We start from the raw sequence: 22547 nt of genomic DNA, 5'->3' as shown, positions 1-22547 counted from the left end.
AGAGACGCAAACCAAAAGCAAAACTTATTCAAATGATCTCAAAACTTATTCAATTTATTGCTTAAATCAATAAATAAACAGAGGGTATACAAAGATTCTGGAACAGAAGCTTTCAAGAAACCAACAACTTGAGAGAGGAATTAAGAAACTTTTGTAAGTAATCAGAGTTTCATTCTTTTTTCATGGAGTCTTTTTGGAGCCCCTTCTTCCGGATCTGGAGGCACCTCTTAATGTTAAAAAATTCAAAAACGGTTTCGGGCAATGCAGAGATAACTGCACCCATAAGAGCATGAGGCCAGTACGACGTGCATTGTGCTTCATAGCCTACAAAACGCATTGCTGCCTTTGCGTAACCCTCTGGTGATGCAACTAAGAAGGATGCTCTTCTTATTTTTGCCATCTTTGTCGCAACATACATGGGAATCTATGAAAACAATCACCCATATATATTATTAATCAAAGGTATCATATGTTCCAAGAAGACAAAATTGATTCAAAAAATTTCACCTGACATTGAACATCAATCCCACTCTTCTTGTACTCAACATGTAGACTCTTTGTGAATTGATCCACGTACCTAAGAAAGAACAAAACAATATCATTACTTTTAAACCACTCAAAGCATCAGCACAACACAAGAAAAGATTCCTTACGTTTTAGCGCCAGCATAAACAGAGTAAAAGGGATACGAAGGAATAAGAGCAGCACCACCAGAACCTATATTAATAATAGCACCACGCTTCCTCGCTAGCATACTAGGCAACACAGCCTGAGTAACTTTAGTAGTTCCTTCAACATTGATCTTGATCAAGTTATTAAGCAACTCTCCATCAACCTCATGAAAGTACTTAGCATAAGGATACGACATCCCAGCGTTATTAATCAAAATCCCAACTTCTAAACCCTCAATCGTCTCTTTAATCCGTTTCACACCTTCATCAATATCTCCAGAGAAATCCATCACCACGGTCAAGATCTGAGTCTTACCATACTTGGCTCTGATTGACTCAGAGACGTCTTTGAGCTTCTCGGGATTACGAGCGACGAGTATGAGGTTAAGACCTTTCTTGGCTAACTGAAAGGCGAAAGCTTTACCGATTCCGTCGGTTGGTCCGGTGATGAGTACCCATGAACCGTACCGGCGTAGATTCTTGCCTGGTCTGAGGAAGTAAATGTAGAAAGTTCTGAGGAGGGTGAAGATGGATTTGAAAATGGAGACTGACCCGAGAACGAGGAGGACGAGGAACCAAGTGGGTTGGGACTTGAAGTAAGTGTAGATCTCCATGAGGAAGAAAGGTTGAGGATTTTGGGAAGGAGATGAGGAGAGTTAGGGTTTTTATGGAGAGGAAGAAGAAGAGGAGAATTGAATTTGGGCGGGTAGAAGTTGCGCTGAAAACTACCGGAATTAACTATTTATTTTTATTTTTTTTGTTATCTTTCTAATAAATTTGGAAGTCGGCAACTTCGATGTTGATAGAATTACATTTACATACCATAAATGAATGATAAATTTAAGCTCAGATGATGATGGGCTGCAGTACAGAACAAGGTTTCAAATAGTAAAAAAATAGTAGAATGCAATGAGTTATATGAAATTTTTTGGGGACAAATGGTTGATGAAGAGTTAATGAGGCATGTTGTGTCAATTCATTTGTTTTGAATCTTTTGACATGCAAGAAACTTTTTTGGAAATTTGTCAATGATCAATTCATCTGCACTTTGCATAGGAGACAGATTGCGATTTGCGAAGCATCTTTACCTTATGATACTATTACTTAACTCTGTCCTACGTTATACGTACATGTTCTGTAGCAGTTTGTTACGGAAAACATTTTAAAATTTTCGGAAACTTGTGGAAGTTTTAAACCATGAATATCGTGACTCATTGATCTGGAGAAAGAGGTCTTTGAATACCAGAGTTTGGTACTCTTTCTGTCTTTCATACCGACGGCCGCTTATATAAAATAATCTCGTGTCATTCAATCAATGATACTAGTATCTGGACTTTGGACTTCTATCATCGGCACATGATGTGAGCATGGAAAGTTTGGAACAAGGAGTTACAGAGTAGCTTGAACCCGAGAAGCTTGGAGGTGAGGAACAGCTTGAATCTGAAGAGTTTAGAGCTAAGGAACAGCTTCAGGATGAAGAAGAAGACGTTCTGCAGGAAGAAGAAGATGTTCTGCAGGAAGCCCTGCACGTTCCCAACGGTCTCTTGACGAGGTCAAAGACAAAACTGCTAAGTCAAACCATCACTACACTCCTACATCAAGTTCAGGATAGTCTTTAGTGTGCTTGTCCAACCACTATGGTTGTGAACTTGTGATTCAAGCCTCTTAAAAAGGATGCAGTGGAGGTGTGTGGACTTGTACTCTTTTTCCCTCTTTTGGTTTTGCTTCAATGGGTTTTCCAAAAGACCTATTTAATGAGACAAGACCACATACTTATTGTAGAGCCCATTGTGATCCATTTAGTCCCATTTTTATTTCTGTGTGTTGTCCTAGTTGTTTTCGTATAAATACTCTTCTCCTTCCTTATAATACGTAACTTTTTCTATCAAAATTCTCTTTCGAATCCGTTTGAACGGGACCAGATACGTCTTGCCAGAAGTTCGAAATCCTTGGGAGGAAGCGTAAAGTTGAAGAAGGACGCATATCAGTATCTCTCGAACTCTCGCTGTTGATAAGAGGAAGAAAACATTGGATAAAGTCAGAATGAGTATGAGCGGAGTTTGAAAGCTCCGGTTTTTTTTTTTTTTTTGGATAAGCGAGCGTATTGGATAACAGAACGATGAGCTTGATAAGGGTATAATTCGATCGCAGAGAGAGCGTCAGGTTAGTTTTATTTGATGTGAAAAAAAAAAAACACAAAAAAAAATTAAAACTTGCGGATCAAAAACTGATCTTTTTTTTTTTTGTGCACGGTAGGGTTTTTAATCTTAAAATAAGGAAACTAAAGCGTACAAGTCTTACAAAGATTCGGAAACATAAGCTCGCAAGAAACTAACAACTTCAGAGGAAGATATTTTTGCAGTACCTTCAACCTCAAAGTTTCATTCTTTTTTCATGGAGTCTTTTTGGAGCCCCTTCTTCCGGATCTGGAGGCACCTCTTAATGTTAAACGATTCAAAAACGCTTTCGGGCAATGCAGAGACAACTGCACCCATGAGAGCGTGAGGCCAGTATGGCGTGCATTGTGCTTCATAGCCTACAAAACGCAGTGCTGCCTTTGCGTAACCCTCTGGTGATGCAACTAAGAGGATGCTCTTCTTATTTTTGTCATCTTTGTCGCAACATACAAGGGAACCTATGAAAACACTCACCCAATTAGCCATATAAATCAAAGGTAACAAAAGTTATTGAGCAGTGGACCCATTAAGTTGTTTTGGTGATGTACAACTCCACACTCAGTTTTAACATACATGGAAAGTGACACAGTGAGCGAATATAATCTTTGACACAGGGATTATAAAGTACATCTGAAAAATGGTTTCGTTTAATTATCTAAGGTCACAACACTTTTGACATTCTTTGACATAAACGGCCTATATAAACTAGGCCTGGACATTCGGGTACCCGTTCGGGTTCGGTTCGGGTATTTCGGGTTTTCGGGTTTTCGGGTTTTTGGGTTTAGAGGTATAAGACCCGTTCGGGTATTTCTAGACTTCGGGTTCGGATCGGGTTCGGTTCGGGTATTTCGGGTTTGGATTCGGATTACCCGAACTTCACAAAACTCAAAATTGTAATATCTAATTTAGTCTAAATTATTCAATAATACGCAATATATCTAAAAATTTAGAATATTTTTTACCCAAAAATACTAATAAACAGTTTAAATATTTCAAATTGTCGAAAATTTTTAAAAATATGAATATTTTGAACATTTATATTATTAAAGTTATAAATATTACTAATATATTAGTACTATATATTAATAATGTTGGTATATTCGGATACCCGTTCGGATTTCAGTTCGGATCGGATTCGGATTCGGGTTTTCGAATTTAGAGATTTAGAACCCGTTCGGGTATTTTACAATTTCAGATACGGATTCGGATCGGGTTTTTTGATCGGGTTCGGATCAGATATTCGGATCCGGGTATTTTGCCCAGGCCTAATATAAACAATCAGAAACGAGACCTCACATCATAGAAGTATCTCATCAAAGAGACATGTAATGCAATAGTTCCTCCTTTGCAAAAAAAACTAGTAAAACTAACAACAATCATCAACCTTCTAAGTTCACTAATGACACACTAAGGCTCTAAATAAACAGAAACAGAGTCAGGAAACCATGACAGAATCACATCTTCTAAGGATTCAAGAATTAACGTTTACATATTCTCCTATCTAGATCATCAGACAAAACTTGTGCCACTACTTTAAATGAGGCAAACGACTGACTTTGATAAGCCAAGAACTAGTATCCTACAAAGATAAGATTGGTTTTACTCATACCTTAATCCTACTTCTGTTCTTACAAAGATCACACTTAAAAAGTAATTAACAATTTCCAACAAAAATCTCAAGCAAAATCATGTTCCAAAGGAAAAATGATTCAGAAAAGTTCACCTGGCATTGAACATCAATCCCACTCTTCTTGTACTCAACATGTAGACACTTTGTGAATTGATCCACATACCTGAGAAAGACCAAAACAAACAATATCACTACTATAAACCACTCAAAGCATCAGCTCAAAACAAACAACACAGCACACAACACAACAAGACTCCTTACGTTTTAGCGCCAGCATAAACAGAGTAGAAAGGATACGAAGGAATCAGAGCAGCAGCACCAGAACCCATATTGATAATAGCACCTTTCTTCCTGGCTAGCATATTAGGCAACACAGCCTGAGTAACTTTAGTAGTTCCTTCAACATTGATCTTGATCAAGTTATTAACCAACTCATCATCAACCTCATGAAAGTACTTAGCATAAGGATACGACATCCCAGCGTTGTTAATCAAAATCCCAACATCTAAACCCTCAATGGTCTCCTTGATCCGTTTCACACCTTCATCAATATCTCCAGAGAAATCCATCACAACGGTCAAGATCTGAGTCTTACCATACTTGGATCTGATCGNAAATTATTCAATAATACGCAATATATCTAAAAATTTAGAATATTTTTTACCCAAAAATACTAATAAACAGTTTAAATATTTCAAATTGTCGAAAATTTTTAAAAATATGAATATTTTGAACATTTATATTATTAAAGTTATAAATATTACTAATATATTAGTACTATATATTAATAATGTTGGTATATTCGGATACCCGTTCGGATTTCAGTTCGGATCGGATTCGGATTCGGGTTTTCGAATTTAGAGATTTAGAACCCGTTCGGGTATTTTACAATTTCAGATACGGATTCGGATCGGGTTTTTTGATCGGGTTCGGATCAGATATTCGGATCCGGGTATTTTGCCCAGGCCTAATATAAACAATCAGAAACGAGACCTCACATCATAGAAGTATCTCATCAAAGAGACATGTAATGCAATAGTTCCTCCTTTGCAAAAAAAACTAGTAAAACTAACAACAATCATCAACCTTCTAAGTTCACTAATGACACACTAAGGCTCTAAATAAACAGAAACAGAGTCAGGAAACCATGACAGAATCACATCTTCTAAGGATTCAAGAATTAACGTTTACATATTCTCCTATCTAGATCATCAGACAAAACTTGTGCCACTACTTTAAATGAGGCAAACGACTGACTTTGATAAGCCAAGAACTAGTATCCTACAAAGATAAGATTGGTTTTACTCATACCTTAATCCTACTTCTGTTCTTACAAAGATCACACTTAAAAAGTAATTAACAATTTCCAACAAAAATCTCAAGCAAAATCATGTTCCAAAGGAAAAATGATTCAGAAAAGTTCACCTGGCATTGAACATCAATCCCACTCTTCTTGTACTCAACATGTAGACACTTTGTGAATTGATCCACATACCTGAGAAAGACCAAAACAAACAATATCACTACTATAAACCACTCAAAGCATCAGCTCAAAACAAACAACACAGCACACAACACAACAAGACTCCTTACGTTTTAGCGCCAGCATAAACAGAGTAGAAAGGATACGAAGGAATCAGAGCAGCAGCACCAGAACCCATATTGATAATAGCACCTTTCTTCCTGGCTAGCATATTAGGCAACACAGCCTGAGTAACTTTAGTAGTTCCTTCAACATTGATCTTGATCAAGTTATTAACCAACTCATCATCAACCTCATGAAAGTACTTAGCATAAGGATACGACATCCCAGCGTTGTTAATCAAAATCCCAACATCTAAACCCTCAATGGTCTCCTTGATCCGTTTCACACCTTCATCAATATCTCCAGAGAAATCCATCACAACGGTCAAGATCTGAGTCTTACCATACTTGGATCTGATCGATTCAGAGACATCTTTGAGCTTCTCGGGGTTACGAGCGACGAGTATGAGGTTAAAACCTTTCTGGGCTAACTGAAAGGCGAAAGCTTTACCGATTCCGTCGGTTGGTCCGGTGATGAGTACCCATGAACCGTAACGGCGTAGATTCTTGCCGGGTCTGAGGAAGTAGATGTAGAAAGATCTGAGGAGGGTGAAGATGAATTTGAAAATGGAGATTGACCCGAGAACGAAGAGAACGAGGAGCAAGTGGGTTGGGATTTGAAGTAAGTACAGATCTCCATGAGAAAGAAAGGTTGAGAATTTTGGGAAGGAGATGAGTAAAGCTAGGGTTTTTATGGAGAGAGAGGAAGATGGGAATTGAATTTGGGCGGAAGGGACGAAGGTGGGTAGAAGTAGATGAGCTGAAAACCACCGGAATTAACTACTCTCTCTGTTTCTTCTTTGTCTCTCTCTCACCATTATTTTTTAATTTAATTTTGTTGTTTTCCTTGAAAATTTTTGGTTTCATGTGATGTTTGAGTATGGAAGTTGGCACCTTTGATGTTGATAGATTTACATTTACATACCATAACTGATAAATCTAAGCTCACATGATGATTAGCTGCAGTTAAATGAAGTAAAATGCAATTTTTTGTGACAAATGTTTGATGATGAATGATGCATGTAGTATCATGTGTTTTGAATCTTTTGACAATGGGCTATTCCAGACAAACCATGCAAGAACTTTTGGAAATTTGTCAATCTTCGTCAGCATAGGAGACAGATCGCAAAGCATCTTTTACCTTATGATATTACTTAACTCTGTTCTACGTTATACGTTCATATTACATGTTATGTAATGTAGCTGTTGTTACGGAAAGCATTTTTAAATTTGGTTTTGTGCTATCTACTTAATCACCCATCTTCTTCTTTTTTTGGTCAACTAACATCATCTACAGTGTAAATGTCAGAAGTGTGTGGAAATACACTGCTTTACATACACTCATTTCAATACGTATAAAATGTATTCATTTATGTGACGATGGAGCTTCAAGAGGATTCACCTAGCAGCTGGAGCTAGGCTGTTTCTTGAGATGTCAGGGCTCTCTATCTCGAGGAAGCTAGTCAGCAAGGTTTTACGAGATGATTGCGCCTTTGAGCTGCTTGAACTCGATGACTTTAACCCATTGTCGTTTCCTCTCTCGATCCTGACAGCGTCTTGTATCGCCACTATCACTTCCTGCATCCTTGGCCTGCTATGACCACGCTGCTCAACGCATTGGTTTGCTACCTCAGCAACTCTCCATATTGACTCGATTTTCACATTGCCTGCTATACATGGATCTATGATCCCACATACGTCTCCTTTACGGATCAGTGATCTTGCCTGTTGGTGAACAAGAAAAGAAAAGAGAGGGGGATCAGTACTTTAAACTGTGAAGGGTGAAAAGTTTTGAATGGAGAGAAGATGTAGAGGTGCTTACCCAGTGGACAATATTCATTTCAGGACCAAAATCTTCCACGGAGACTGGTTTCTTTCCAGAGAGCAATTCAAAGAGAACAACGCCAAAACTGTAGACGTCGCTCTTCTCAGTCAGCTGCTGACTAGCATAGTACCTGTCAAAACAATGCAGTATCACTCAAAGATCATTAAAGGGAAGACTTTGTGAGTTTGTGTTGTTGGCCTTACTCTGGATCAAGGTATCCAACGGTCCCTTTTGCGACACTGGACACGTGAGTCAAGTCTTCCTCTGTCTGTCTCGAGAGACCAAAGTCAGACACTTTGGCTCTCATGTTAATGTCCAGGAGAATATTGCTTGATTTCACATCCCTGTGAATGATACTAGGATTGCAGCCAGTATGCAAGTACTCAAGACCTGTAATAATCTGAAGTTTCGTCTGTCCAAGGGATTTATATTATAACCACACTAAAGATTTAATCTTGAAATTGTATTACAAACCTTTAGCAGCATCTTGTGCAATTTGTAGCCGAGTTGGCCAGTCTAATGGCTTGAAGTCGCTTGAACCTGTCAAGAATTGATTCCTGAGTCATTCACAGAATGAATAGACCAAAATAGGCAGGAGGAAAATCTGGGAAGTTGGTAGTAACCGTGTAAGTGATCTCCTAAGGATCCATTGTGCATATATTCGTACACCAAAAGACGCCGATCTGCTTCTTCACAATATCCAATCAAAGGAACCAAGTTCCGGTGGTGAATTCTAGATAAAAGAGCAACCTGCACATTTGTTCCAATTCAATCATTTGATTACAGAAAGCCAATATCAGCATTTGCAGTAAGTCAATAGCTGGAAATCAGTTAATACCTCAGTCACAAATTGTCTGTTCAAGTGGCTAGAAGGATCTGCAGTTATCTTAACTGCAACTTCTTTCCCATCTTTCATCCTACCATAGTAGACAGACCCAAAACTTCCTCTTCCAACTCTCTTGGAAAAATTCTCGGTGGCCTCTTCTAGTACAGGAAGCGATATGAAATATGCTACACCTTCATCTAATAAGTGTCCACCCCGCACAGCTGAATAAGCTGCTAAATCTTTTTTCTTAGCTCCTGTGGGATCACCTGAAGAAACATAAGTAAGACAGTGATACACTTGAGAAAAACCGGATAACAGCTAATTTATCACAAGCCAATGTCAACGTACCTTTATCAGCTCTTTTGGTTTTACGAAGGGCAAATAGTAAAACAAGACTTCCGCCAACTAGCAGCAATAGAAATGTGACAGCGGCTATTGATAGTCCCAGTATCAGCCTAAAATGTTTTCGCTGTGCCTCGTTCTGAAGCTCAGGGTTATTACTATATCTGGGGAAAACATGTTATAGCTGTGTATTAGGCTATTAGCACAACAAGAGGAAACTCCATAAAAAAGTGAAAATTCTAAACGATGGTATACTTCTGACATGTCTACACTAAAATGTTTCAACAGTCATGTTGAACTCAATCTGTTGATAAAAGGGTAAATTTCTCTTCCGAGCAAATGCTAGAAAGCACTTTTGTGTTCGACAAATCAACTTGTAGCATACTCACTTGAACAAAACTTTCCCCTTTAACAATGCTGAAGGAATTGGTCCTCTGAAAGAATTATTTTCTATGAACCTGCCAGACAGTAATATTCGTTAAAACTGTCATGTCTAGTGGATAATGGCAACCGAGGTATCAGTTGTGATTACATACAGTTCTTGTAGGTTAGGCAGATGGGCAAGGTATGGTGGGAGTAAACCACTAAGTTGGTTGTTTTCTAGATGCCTGCAGAGAAGATGAGGCAAAGTGAAGCTTTCTGATATTCGAGTGTCTTCAACTATAAAAAAAATATTAGTCAAGATAGCAAGCTTACATGATTTTCAGGTTGACAAGTTTGCTCATGTCTGGAAGATTTCCAGTCAAACCATTACCGTCAAGCCACCTATAAAAGAACATGTTTACTCAACTCAGAATGATAGAGAGACAAAGAGAAACTAATACAAGACAATATCTCTAATGCAGCATCGAACCACTCACAACTCTGTCAATGCCTCCATACTATTGATCCCAGGCAGAATCTCACCCATCAGATTTTTTCTTGATAGAGCACTGTAATATGGTGCACACAACGGTCATCTCAAGAATATTCACAAACTTTGTTCTACTTGTGTAAAACTATTTTTATAGATCTTACATTTTGGTGACTCTAGGTGGTGAGGTTGAGCTACAGTTTACCCACGACCAAAGAACTGGGATACAAGGGTCTCCTCCTTCATTGGCCCAATCGCTATCAGGGGACATCAAACGAATTGCATCAAGAACAGACACTGCATAATTAGGCACCTTCTGTAAGCTCTTATTCAACAAATTTTTACTTGCATATTTTCAGCAGCATCATATATGAGGAAAAAGATATAAAGAAGAAATTTACAAGGCAGTAGCCTCTAGTACTCACCATCATTCCTATCAGTTTTCAAGGATATTTGCAGGTACTTGCTAATTTCAATTGCACTTAGGAGTGGCCCTCGAGTAGAATCCTTTGTCTTCCCAAACGAGAAAGTCAAAACAAAATCCAAAGTCACATTCATGTAGCTAGGTTCATAGAGAGTATAGCTCCCATTGGCATTCTCAGCAATATTCACCACTGCATTACTATAGTCAGGGAAGTATGGTTGCACCAACTTAAATTTCCGGGTTTCATTGGCACCAAGGTCTTCAATTTCAGCAAAGTAAGCATATGCACGAGCATTGGCAGGGAAGTCTTCCAGGTTTAATCTATAGCTGATCAGTCCTTGTGTTCCAACTACTGCTGTTTGCATGACTTTCATAGGCGGATACTCTCTTGTCAATGTGTTTATACTCTTAGATGTACTGATTCTTGTCGTTCCAGGAGCCACACCAACAAGATAATTTGGCCGCTTATTAATATCTGACTCCCATATTCTGTCATATGGATCATCCGGGTACCTAAAAGAGAATGTCTTTCAGCATTTTCAATTGCTTGTGAATGATTTAATGGAAAGAAGAGTGTCAATAGAGTTTTACCTCAAGGCATTCATGCTTGGAGCACCAAAGTTCACCCTGGCAGCAACCTTTAAGAAGAAACTATCCTCGTAATCAGTGGCATACATCGAAAGATTCAACGGGCGAAGCTCAAGAGTGGACATGAAAGGAGAGCCAGTGATAGCACAGCATACACATACATCCACATAACTTGAAGTTGCTCTTACGACCAATTCCTCAACATAAACTCTAGAGACTTCCTGAATAGTCACTGTAGCCCATTTGGTTGCATCTAAGTAGAGTTGAAACTTTGGGTAGGCTTCTTCACTACCCAAGCTACCATAGAGAAATGTTGCTCTCACAATGTATCGCCTTCTCTCTTTGGTGCTGAGTCTGTAACAATACTTTTTGTTATCTGTTGGAAAGTCTCTTCTCCTACGGTATTGCATCGAGTTCCAATTGGTACTGCCTAAAGTTACTGGCTTTCCCTGTTTGATAATCTCTGAATCTGAAACCCATCCTAGTCCAGTTTTGGGGTCAGTGTAGTTGCTTGAGCCACCGCAATCTATACTCACAAACTCTGCAAATATAGCCATTCATCAAAACTACAGTAACAGTAAAAAGCTTGACAAGAGTCTCCTACGCTAAAATTCCATTACACAATTCTTTGCTTAGGACATTTTTGAACCAGAAAACAGTAAGAATTGGAGAATTTGAGGCAAACCTTGTTTTTCAAATCTAAAGATAAAAGCTTTATGATTGCAAATCAAAAACATCTTCAAGAACACATCAAAAACAAGACTTTCCACACACACACACGCACAAAAGACACTCTTTTGTGCATTTAAACAAACAGATTAAGAGCAGATTGTACCTGTAACTTGGGATAGAACACAAGGTACAATGAACAAGCATGTTACAGCCAAGTGAGCAGAGCATAGACCCATTTGAAGATCACACACACATCGATGGCTCTTAAATCTTTATAAATCCAAAGAAAATGGCTTTGAGGGTCACGAGATAAAGAAGTAAAAGCGTGTGATAAGAGTGAACAAAGACTTCCACTTTGTTTATTTTGGTATAAAAAGTCGAGTTCATCTACAATGGTCATAGAGAATTTTGTCTGCTTTATTTTGATAATATTCGAATTAGCTTTTTCTTTTTCTTCATTCTGGAAAGAAAAGCTATCAGATTTTTCACCTTTTCTGCTTTGGCTACACTTTGCTTTTGTACAAAGTTGGTGTCACACACAATTTAAGGAAACTTTAATTCAAGCTCTACTGTATTGTACAACACTACATCCATGTGTGTGCGTGTGTTGTTTTTTTCCCTCTTCAAAATCCATTGGGCTGCGTTTGTGAAAGTGATCTATAACAACGGAAGTGTAATACGGCCCAATTATAATGATTAATAGGCCCATATTCAATTTTCTAGGCTCGGATCATTTTCTATTTTTCCCTTGGAAACTTTAAATAAGTATGACAACAAATTTGTGAACAAAAAAGTAAAAAAAAAGTATGAAAATGAACTTTTTTTTTTTTGATGAAATGTATCAGTATGACAATGAACTTGAGAAAATATAAATATATTCTACAAGTTGTAGAGTTTTCAAAAATACTGTTATTTTTCCAATGTAGATAAATTTAATTTTTTATAAAATTAATTAATAATATTAATATTTAATGTAGAGAAAAAATATATATATTTCGCCTACCATATTGAGTCATACATGTTATTAATGATATGATGATATATGAGTTTGTAGGAGAAATAATATACGGTTAAAAGATAGATATGAGAAAGAATGTTTTATAAAATTATTTTATGCTCCTCTTTAATACATAAAATTTCAGAATTTTGGTTAATTTTTATGTGAAAAAATTATAATGAAAGTTAGCATATGCTATTAACAAAATGCACAATTGCAACATTTAGCATCTTCCTTAAAGTTAACAAAGAGAGTAAAGTGAAGGTTTTGATCCAAAATATGTATATTGTTGTTAATTGAAAAGCTACAGAAAAGGTAGGGATCAAATGAGGTTTATATGTGTAAGAATTAAAATATGGTGTCACTTGTCATTGTATAAATAAATATGCGCGCACAATTACTATTCTAAATATTATTAAGATGTTGAACACAAAATGATAGAATATATTTTTAACATATATATTCAAAGTACAACAAACATTAGGTTTGGGAAAAGCTCCTACAAGATTAATTAAAAAAATTTCTTGGTGCCAAGTATTTTTTAGTCATCTGCATTATGCATTTGTTTTTTTTTTTTTTTTTTTTTTTTTTTTTTTTTTTTTTTTTTTTTTTTTTTTTTTTTTTTTTTTTTTTTTTTTTTTTTTTTTTTTTTTTTTTTTTTTTTTTTTTTTTTTTTTTTTTTTTTTTTTTTTTTTTTTTTTTTTTTTTTTTTTTTTTTTTTTTTTTTTTTTTTTTTTTTTTTTTTTTTTTTTTTTTTTTTTTTTTTTTTTTTTTTTTTTTTTTTTTTTTTTTTTTTTTTTTTTTTTTTTTTTTTTTTTTTTTTTTTTTTTTTTTTTTTTTTTTTTTTTTTTTTTTTTTTTTTTTTTTTTTTTTTTTTTTTTTTTTTTTTTTTTTTTTTTTTTTTTTTTTTTTTTTTTTTTTTTTTTTTTTTTTTTTTTTTTTTTTTTTTTTTTTTTTTTTTTTTTTTTTTTTTTTTTTTTTTTTTTTTTTTTTTTTTTTTTTTTGACGATATCATTTGTTTTTACGTATTAAATGTACCACAAAAACACTCATTTGTTTTTTGATATATTGTAATGGCACATTCAAACAAGAAAGAAGTTAGTTTTAGCAAAAAGTGAAAACAATCGAATAAAATTTATATGTGGTTCAGTAGTTGGTTATATATTTAGGTGATCAGTTCTACGAGTATATGGAGTATTATTCTTCTACGAAATGTAGTATGTTTATTAAGTCATACATTCATCGTGTACATATACGTACTAAATATACCACAAAAACACTCATTTTTTCGATAAATTGTAATCGCACATTCAAATAAGAAAGAAGTTAGTTGTAACAAAAAAAAATGAAAACAATCGAATAACATTTATATGTGATGCAGTAGTTGGTTATATATTTAGGTCATCAGTTCTACGAGTATATGGAGTATTATTCTCCTACGAAATGTAGAATGTTTATTGAGTCATACATTCAACATATACGAAGTGGATAGGCACGATTAGCATTCCCAAAATACACTATCAACTATCAACACAAATATGCTTGATGAATCAAGACAATGATGTCTTTCGCAACTCCAAGATATGTACATAAGAAGTCTCATCGTTCCCCAACCTCATGCTAGATGGCTGATGTACTAGCCACTCATGCTTTTACTAATTTTGGGAACTTCCTTATGAAATTAGTATTAAAGAACAATCTTTGAGAGATCTCGATATCTTGGACTTGACATCGTCCTAATATGATTGGTATGGATGCAACCTACTCAAGTAACTCTTAGAATCATTTAGTACTCATTATATTAACTTTTATGAAAATTTGTTTTATATAAAGTTTAGGCGATCTCGGGAATGTTTTGAATCTTGATAGTTTTAGATAATAAAAGACAAAATGCGAATATTTAAATATTTTTTTCTGAAAAAAAATATCCCTATATTAAGATGAAAAATGTCATAAGAGATAAATTTTTAACCTTTGTAAATATAGATAGAAACTTAAATTTACGTATTTGTTCAAAATTATACATTGAACTAACCAACATGTTTTCACATGATTATCGACAATCGATGTTATGGGCTTAAGATGGAAATAGAAATTTTTTTATTTATAATTTTATGATTAAGGTTTGATTAGCAACCTCGATTAAATGATATCGATCAAAACTTCATATATTACTTCTTGTAAGAATTAAGAAACAACTTTTGCATAGAGATAAAAAGAAACAGAACATGCACCTCCCCCATTTATACAAAGACCTTCTCATAATTTTTTTGCACCATTTGATCTTTCTAGATATTTTGTCTAGTAGTATTATATAGTAAAATGAGTTATACATCACTATCAGGTATCTATACCAATCAATAAAAGAATGAAAAAAAAAAAAAGTTGAAGGAGAATAAAATGGTGAAAAATCAAATAACCTGAAGTATCGTAGGAGGGAATTTTATATACACATTCTTTTTTAGTTATATTTGTATATTTAAAAGGTGTTTGTAAAAACCAAATATTTAAAGAACAATAATTTGATTAAAAATACGAATAAGAGAAGAACAAAAAGATAAGAAGAACGAAGTTCATCTTGATCCTTCTAATTTATTGGACACCAATCATACACACACACCTTTTTCTTTTCGTAAATATTTGTTAATTTCACCTTGTGCGGATAAAGTACTTTCTTAGTGGGCATTTTCCATTTCAATTACTTTTCTTAATACTTATTATTATAATAATTGTTTTAGAATCGTTTTGAAATTTGTATGCTTGTTTGAATGTATATAGTTCATTCTCTCCCCCTACTTCTCAAAAAGTTTCACCTTTTAGCCAATCCATTTTTTTATGGAGAAAACGACTTCCAAATTTTATATAGTCTTCTTGGTTCTCTCTTTATGTTCTCTTTACGAGAGAAAGCATAAATAGAGTCTTCTTCAAACCGGTAATGAGTTGATCTCAAATATTTGGGGTATATAGCTTACCATTTGTATGTTTTGTGTAGTTAGTATTCTCTTTTTAACCTCGATAAATAATATATGGTGAATGTTTTTATTTAATTTACAATTCATAGCTAAATTTTATGAGAAGATCATATATATTAAATTTTAGAATTATACGTTTGAGTTTAACATTATTCCATTATCGTAAATTTTATCAAATTAAACGACTATTTTATATATACATATATATATAGCCAATAACAACAGGTATTATGTGCAGCTGCATTTTAAATATTTTTTTTTGTATGTTGGTGTGTCAACCAAATGATTATGGAGACTTTTGATGGCAAAAATAATTATAATGTGCTTATCATTGGATCCATGAAAGTCGTTCCATAAATGAACCAAGTCCTCTCGTTCCAAAATAAGCCTTAGCCATTTGAAATCTACGGTTATATACATGATTAGACATTCTTTCTTTTCAAAACATAGTTACTGTTTACCCGTCCTTGTTATATATAGCATCGAAAATATATTGAGGTAGGTACATTAGGTTTAAATGTCGTATAAATTATCTTAGATTAGTTCTATTATAAGTGCAAAGGCACCTTACAAAAATTGTGATGCTTCTCTTCGTTGCAAATTTATTTACTATAGTATATCTTAAATTTATTCGTTGGAAAAATTTTATTTACTATTGTTAGTCTTGTATAAATCTAAGCATGCAGAGATATCATATTTTTCTTATTTAAGTTTGTCTTGACTTATATATTATGTATCTTTATGTATCGTATTAACTGATGCTTAATCTAATTTTTTGGTAGTTTAATTTTAGTGATAACTTAAGTTCTTATATATGCCATGAGCATGGAGGTGCATAAGTGTCACACCGTTATAGGAAAGTAGGAAACACAAACACACACTCATAGGTTTGCAATTATTATACTTTTCTAATTACTCAATTAGAGTATAGTAGTATCAAACAATAAAAAATCGTGAATTAAAGTACTGAGAAACTTCACTTAAAGGGACGATTAGTGTTCATTGGTAGTGGTTTTATACTTATATACCACCCAATAATTAGAGCATTAGCATTTATATTTACATGCACATAGACATAATTAAAGATTAATGTTCCAAAGCAGCGCTCATGAGCCAATGAAATGACGACATTCTGCGAATTATGGATTTTACAATTTGACCATAACAAGTGTCACATGTCGGCAGGTGATTGGGGAAAAATGACTCTATTATTTTTTTTTTTAATTGTGTGGGTCTAATCAAACCTTAGTGCATCTTTTGTGGCGCATTATTATTATAAACCTCTATGTCTCTATAAACATATATTCCATTAACCTATGGACGAATATATGCACAAACGCAAACACGAGAAGAAACATAAATTCAAAGTCGTATTTTATCTTTTAGTTAAGTAGAGAGCCCCCTTAATTATTCTCTCCCTGAGCGAATACGTCGTCTTCTACGTTTTGTGAAATCCGTAGATATTGTTATTGGCCCACAAAATCAATTAACATTATTATTAATTAGGACATAGTTGTAAGAAATAGTTTTGGATCGATCATATCTCTTTAACACACTTTTTAATTTAAAGATGCATGTGTCGTAGGAGTTTAATAATTAGCTCAATCTTGATGTAGAAAGACACAAGAAATGAATTTAAAGAACTTGTATTCGAAACCTCGATGCATTGATCAGCCTTAAAGAAATGTAGAACACACATAAATCCCCTAGTTTTATGAGTTTTGTAATGAAGTGACATTACCCCATCTATACACGGACAAACTTTGCCAAAACGTCGACCGCAAGTGAAAGATGGCTTATGTTACAAAGCTGAGTGAAAAAATTATGTTCGCGTATTGGTACGTTATGTTGCTTCAACATATATCTAATATTATTGTTCAACGGCAAAAGAAATAAAAAAATCAAGAATACAATATCTGGTATCACATTTTACTACAACTACAGAGGAATATATAAATGAACAAATTAATTACTCGTTTGTAGGCTCCATTCTATAGTCAAATTAACCATTGGTCAAATAAAGTACTCCACTATTTTTCCTCCCTTTTTATCACTATTTTGGGTTGCTTCTCTTCTTGTATCAAGACTATCAACTGATAAGCTTCCTTCAGATAAATCTTATGCGAAAAGAACAACTATAGATGAAAACTATGTAGACAGAAAAAGTAACTTGGGGTACATTTTGATGAAAGGAAATAAACTAGTGAAAGCATCTTTTTTTTTTTACAATAGATGTATTAGTGTTTACCAACCCAAACATATATATTGCGACTACAACTTTCACGATGAACTCGCTCAAAACCAAAGCCGTAGCTGAAGATAATTTTAATGATAATTGGAAGATTATAATCCGGGAAAAAAACATACGTAACATTCGGCACAATTTTCCCAATTTTTCATCATTGACCTTCCATAATTTGGTTGAGACATTTTTATATGTTCAACATGTGTTAGATAGAAACTATGATTCTCACAATAGTCTACGTAATAAGTATACTATATGTGATGTTCTACATGATTAGAGAGACATTTTAATATGTTATACATTTCGTACGTACATCACAATAATATATTATACGAAATACTATACGTACTAACAAACAAAAGTTGGACAGTACTGAAATAGTCATCATGAAAGTGAAACAAGCTATTGCTCCTGCTAATGCGGGTCACGTGAAAACCTCGTCCCTGATCCCATAAACAGATACATGGCCAAGTGTACTATGCAAATCCACAAACTCCCAAATAATAACACTGTTTATATATGTATAATGCGTTTTTCTTTTTTATCATGGCCAAAAAAGTTTGTGCAATTAGTTAGCTGTCTTGTAAATATAATTATAAAAAAAAAAAAGAAGAAGAAACAAACATTAGTGAGGAAGTATCTGTTGTGGTTTTGTCTAGTCTCCACGGGCCACGTCCTCATCCATAAAAAAGCTTTGTGCATGACAAGCTGTGTACCATTTTCCTTTTTTTTTATTCTTTTGTCTTTCTAGTTTCTACTAATTTTCTTACAATAAAATATAAATGTCAAATCATTTGAAGTCTTTGCAGAGTCAAAGATCAAACGTTTAAACTCTTAAATAAGGGTTTAACGTCAACTTGTTACGGACTTGATGATTTAACAACCGGAACGTAAATTATGCATATAAAGTAGAAACATTATAACGAGTTAAAGAGTATATTATGCGATACACTATGAACGTGGTGTGTACGAAGTCCGAACATGTATGTAATACAACTATACAAGTTTTGTAGTATTGTTTATTTTTAAGAGCTAAACCAAGTACATGTTATGTGGCGTATATCTTAAAACGATAATTATTGTACGTTGAACTTTCTTGGTTTAATGGTTAACCAAGATGTAGTGATTTATATTAGGTGTGAGGTTCCATTTCTGAAGGATTTGTTTTCTTGGAAACTATATAATGCAAGGTTTTTTTTTTTTTGTCAAAGGGTCTTCAATATAATGCAAGGTTATTTTGAGATTCTAACGTGCTTCAAAATAAAGTTGTATGTGTGTATCATGTATTATAGTTAAACCTACAATACACTTTGCATTATGGAGTTTTCTTGATCACATAATTGTCTTTAAAATCAATATTCACTCAAAATACGATTATATACTTAAAGAAGTTCGGATATACAAAAAATGTACATATATATAATACAAAAAATGGGTAGAAACATAATTATCTAAATTTTTATATAATAACTATAAAAGAGGATATAATCCATAACATTATCATGGCAATATCTTAATTAAGAGCAATCTAAAGAGCTAAATTATTGGAAGAATATAGAGCAAAAGACGTCAACTTATTCTAGAGAGAGAGAAACAACTTCAACAACTTTTTATTTTTTCCAGTGAAGTTAGACCGAACTAAATTTCTTTATTCAAAAGTTTATGCACAAATTAGTTATAAATAAATAATGTACAGTTAAACATCTATAAATTAATACTCGGTAAATTAATATTCTATGTAAATTAATAAATTTTTCCGCTCTCAAATTGGACCAGTGTAATTTTGGATATAATTTTATAATATAATAAAATAATAAATTTCTTGAAAATTCTTTATAAATATATGGTCCCAACAATAGTATAAATTAATAATTATATAAAATTATCAAGATATATGTATATATATGAACATTAATTTTTGTTAGACTTCATTTCTAATATTTTTACTATATCAAAAACTTTTAGTTTTCTCATCAAAACATGAGAATTGTTATTTTCCTTATAATTGATTATATAAATATCTTATTTATAACAATTAAATTTAATTTTGATTTTTTTAAAAAATTATTAAATATGGACAATCTCTCTATAAATTAACAATTATTAATTTATCGATAAAATAAAATCTCTATAAACTAATAAATTTATGTAGTCTCAACATTATTAATTTATAGAGGTTTTAGTGTAATACTCAAATTTAAAAAGAAAACAATTTATTAAATAAAAACAGAGAAAAAATTGGAAACCCCTGTGACGAAGATAAGCTAACGTACGCCACGGTGACCGTTATCTAAACAACGCCGAAATATTCGGACTTTGTAGTTTCATCGCAAAACAAAAACCCCCACTCACCTTTCCAAAAAAGGAACACTCACAACTTTCTCCTCTCTCCTTCTCTCTGTTTCTCTCTCTCTCCCTCTCTTTCTTGTTTTTGCCGGCGAACATGGAGAAAGGCGGCTTCTCTCCCGTCGGTCTCAGGGTTCTTGTTGTGGACGATGACCCAACTTGGCTCAAGATTCTTGAGAAAATGCTCAAGAAGTGCTCTTACGAAGGTTTCCTTTCTTTCTTATGTATTCCACAACTGTTGGATTTTAATTATCTGAGATTTTATCTCCTTGTAACGTTGCAGTCACAACTTGTGGGTTAGCTAGAGAGGCTCTGAGGTTGCTAAGGGAGCGTAAAGACGGATATGATATCGTGATCAGCGATGTGAACATGCCTGACATGGATGGTTTCAAGCTTCTTGAACACGTTGGTCTTGAATTGGACCTCCCCGTCATAAGTGAGATTTAATAAGAAAGATCTTTGACTTCTTGTGTTAAATAAATGAATAAAAAGGTTTATTGATATTTTTATTTGGTGTTGTTTGCGTTGTTATAGTGATGTCGGTGGATGGAGAGACGAGCAGAGTTATGAAAGGTGTGCAGCATGGAGCGTGTGATTACTTGTTGAAGCCTATAAGAATGAAGGAACTGAAGATCATATGGCAACATGTTTTGCGAAAGAAGCTTCAGGAAGTGAGAGACATCGAAGGCTGTGGTTATGAAGGAGGAGCTGATTGGATCACTCGATACGATGAAGCACATTTTCTTGGAGGAGGTGAAGATGTTTCTTTTTGTAAAAAGAGAAAAGACTTTGACTTTGACAAGAAGCTTCTTCTTCAAGATGAGAGCGACCCCTCATCTTCTTCTTCCAAGAAAGCTAGAGTTGTTTGGTCTTTTGAGCTTCACCAGAAGTTTGTTAACGCTGTTAACCAAATCGGATGCGATCACAGTAAGTACGTTGGCGACTTTATAGTTTCTTCTTCCCCTTTGCCTCTCTCTCTCTCTCTCTCTCTCTCTCTCTCTCTCTCTCTCTCTTTCTTTATTATCATGTCTTCATAGAGCCGTGAATTTTTTCCGGTCTCTCTTGTTTGGCAGAAGCTGGTCCCAAGAAGATATTGGATCTCATGAATGTTCCATGGCTCACTAGGGAAAATGTTGCAAGCCACCTTCAGGTATTAACTTTACCTTGTCTTCAAATACAAGTGTTAGATTAAGCTTTTCGTCAACTTTGTTTGTTCTGTTTTTGTAGAAATACAGACTTTACCTCAGCAGATTGGAGAAAGAGAAGGAGCTCAAGTGTTATTCTGGTGGCGTGAAGAGTATAGATTCATCTACAAAAGATGCCGAACTGAATTCAGGCCACCAAAGCCCTGGGAAGAGCAGCTTTGTGTTCTCTGAGGGAATCTTTCAAAAAGCAACAGAGACTGATCCAAAGCCACTTGCTTCAGCGTCTCTGTCTGACCCCAACACTGATGTGATCATGCCTCCAAAAACAAAAAAGACTCGTATAGGATTTGATCCTCCCATATCCTCCTCTGCCTTTGACTCTCTGCTTTCCTGGAATGATGTTCCAGAGGTACTTGAATCGAAGCCGGTTCTATATGAGAATAGCTTCCTCCAGCAACAACCATTGCCAAGTCAGAGTTCTTATGTTACAAATTCTGCACCGGCTCTCATGGAAGAGGAGATGAAGCCTCCTTATGAGACACCGGTAGGAGGCAGTGGTGTGACTGCAGATGAGTTTCTCATGCCTCAAGACAAGATCCCTACTGTAACCATTCAAGATTTGGATCCCTCTGCCTTATCTTCCATGAAGCTGCAGGAGTTTAGCTCAAATGTAACCAACAACACAGAGGCGATTCTGAGAAGCTTGAACTGTGAACTTCCAGAATCAAATCATTCTGCTTCTTTAGACACTGACTTAGACTTAAGTTGGCTTCAAGGCGAGCGTTTTCTTGCAAACACAGGACTCCAGTTTCAAGATTACAGTAGTAGCCCATCATTCCTATCTGAGCTCCCACCCCACCTTTGGTATGGAAACGAGCGGCTGCCTGACCCTGACGAGTATTCCTTCATGGTAGACCAAGGTTTATTCATATCTTAACCTTGTTCCAATATCTTCTTTTCGTATATTGGTTGGTGTAATGCAGAAAGATTTTGTGGGTATACCTGAAAATAATCTTGCTTTCCGAAGAACCTTTTCCATGGTCGAATACTCGAATGCGTTGTACAATAATCCATGTCATAGGCTAATTACATCACACAGGTTGATGACAATGATAAGACCACATGTTTCATACCGTCATTTAGATCTTCACTATCACATTGGTTTCCCTTTCACCTGGAAGGAAAATACTTGGCCTGTCATATCTTGAGAATCGATTGGTTACCTGACTGAGCTCTAATTCATTTATAAC

The 22547-nt window shown here is 34.6% G+C and overlaps 4 protein-coding genes across 5 annotated transcripts; 1 reads left to right on the top strand and 3 right to left on the bottom strand.

Moving 5' to 3' along the window:
* On the bottom strand, positions 34 to 1352 carry LOC104787788 (very-long-chain 3-oxoacyl-CoA reductase 1). Its single transcript, XM_010513424.2, has 3 exons — positions 654 to 1352; positions 508 to 577; positions 34 to 424 (listed from the first exon to the last, which is right to left on the bottom strand). The coding sequence occupies exons 1-3, from the start codon at positions 1283 to 1285 to the stop codon at positions 170 to 172; spliced, it is 957 nt and encodes a 318-aa protein (XP_010511726.1). The 5' UTR covers positions 1286 to 1352; the 3' UTR covers positions 34 to 169.
* On the bottom strand, positions 34 to 6872 carry LOC104787789 (very-long-chain 3-oxoacyl-CoA reductase 1-like). Its single transcript, XM_010513425.2, is given in 6 exon segments — positions 34 to 167; positions 3051 to 3258; positions 3261 to 3306; positions 5904 to 5973; positions 6072 to 6666; positions 6669 to 6872. Coding segments are annotated over 5 exon segments (951 nt in total). The 5' UTR covers positions 6703 to 6872; the 3' UTR covers positions 34 to 167; positions 3051 to 3052.
* Positions 7272 to 12075, bottom strand: LOC104787787 (probable LRR receptor-like serine/threonine-protein kinase At1g67720). Of its 2 annotated transcripts, none has more exons than XM_010513422.2 (15): positions 11756 to 12075; positions 10924 to 11461; positions 10334 to 10845; positions 10073 to 10205; positions 9916 to 9987; positions 9752 to 9820; positions 9592 to 9663; positions 9445 to 9513; positions 9062 to 9219; positions 8726 to 8979; positions 8511 to 8637; positions 8362 to 8427; positions 8091 to 8277; positions 7885 to 8017; positions 7272 to 7787 (listed from the first exon to the last, which is right to left on the bottom strand). In XM_010513422.2, the coding sequence occupies exons 1-15, from the start codon at positions 11826 to 11828 to the stop codon at positions 7461 to 7463; spliced, it is 2790 nt and encodes a 929-aa protein (XP_010511724.1). In that variant the 5' UTR covers positions 11829 to 12075; the 3' UTR covers positions 7272 to 7460. The 2 variants fall into 2 exon arrangements, with proteins under 2 accessions (XP_010511724.1, XP_010511725.1); XM_010513423.2 differs by having other exon boundaries at positions 8726 to 8967.
* LOC104787785 (two-component response regulator ARR11) lies at positions 20122 to 22450 on the top strand. The gene is made up of 5 exons (XM_010513418.2): positions 20122 to 20358; positions 20436 to 20588; positions 20687 to 21079; positions 21226 to 21302; positions 21380 to 22450. The coding sequence occupies exons 1-5, from the start codon at positions 20250 to 20252 to the stop codon at positions 22232 to 22234; spliced, it is 1587 nt and encodes a 528-aa protein (XP_010511720.1). The 5' UTR covers positions 20122 to 20249; the 3' UTR covers positions 22235 to 22450.

This window comes from Camelina sativa, chromosome 5, assembly GCF_000633955.1.
Source record: "Camelina sativa cultivar DH55 chromosome 5, Cs, whole genome shotgun sequence".
NCBI classification, from domain to species: Eukaryota; Viridiplantae; Streptophyta; class Magnoliopsida; order Brassicales; family Brassicaceae; genus Camelina; species Camelina sativa.
This window is presented reverse-complemented; position numbering and strand designations above follow the sequence as displayed.

Bases quoted from the DNA above. Each gene is read 5' to 3' on its own strand.
- LOC104787788 (XM_010513424.2), bottom strand. From the start codon at position 1,285: ATGGAGATCTACACTTACTTCAAGTCCCAACCCACTTGGTTCCTCGTC. The intron at 578-653 runs GTAAGGAATCTT...GTTCTTTCTTAG, and splicing joins GTTTATGCTGGCGCTAAAAC to GTACGTGGATCAATTCACAA. The intron at 425-507 runs GTGAAATTTTTT...TTGTTTTCATAG, and splicing joins GGATTGATGTTCAATGTCAG to ATTCCCATGTATGTTGCGAC.
- LOC104787787 (XM_010513422.2), bottom strand. From the start codon at position 11,828: ATGGGTCTATGCTCTGCTCACTTGGCTGTAACATGCTTGTTCATTGTA. The intron at 8,428-8,510 runs GTTACTACCAAC...AATTCTTGACAG, and splicing joins CTTAGGAGATCACTTACACG to GTTCAAGCGACTTCAAGCCA. The intron at 7,788-7,884 runs GTAAGCACCTCT...GTTCACCAACAG, and splicing joins AAATGAATATTGTCCACTGG to GCAAGATCACTGATCCGTAA.
- LOC104787785 (XM_010513418.2), top strand. From the start codon at position 20,250: ATGGAGAAAGGCGGCTTCTCTCCCGTCGGTCTCAGGGTTCTTGTTGTG. The intron at 21,080-21,225 runs GTAAGTACGTTG...CTTGTTTGGCAG, and splicing joins CCAAATCGGATGCGATCACA to AAGCTGGTCCCAAGAAGATA. The intron at 21,303-21,379 runs GTATTAACTTTA...CTGTTTTTGTAG, and splicing joins ATGTTGCAAGCCACCTTCAG to AAATACAGACTTTACCTCAG.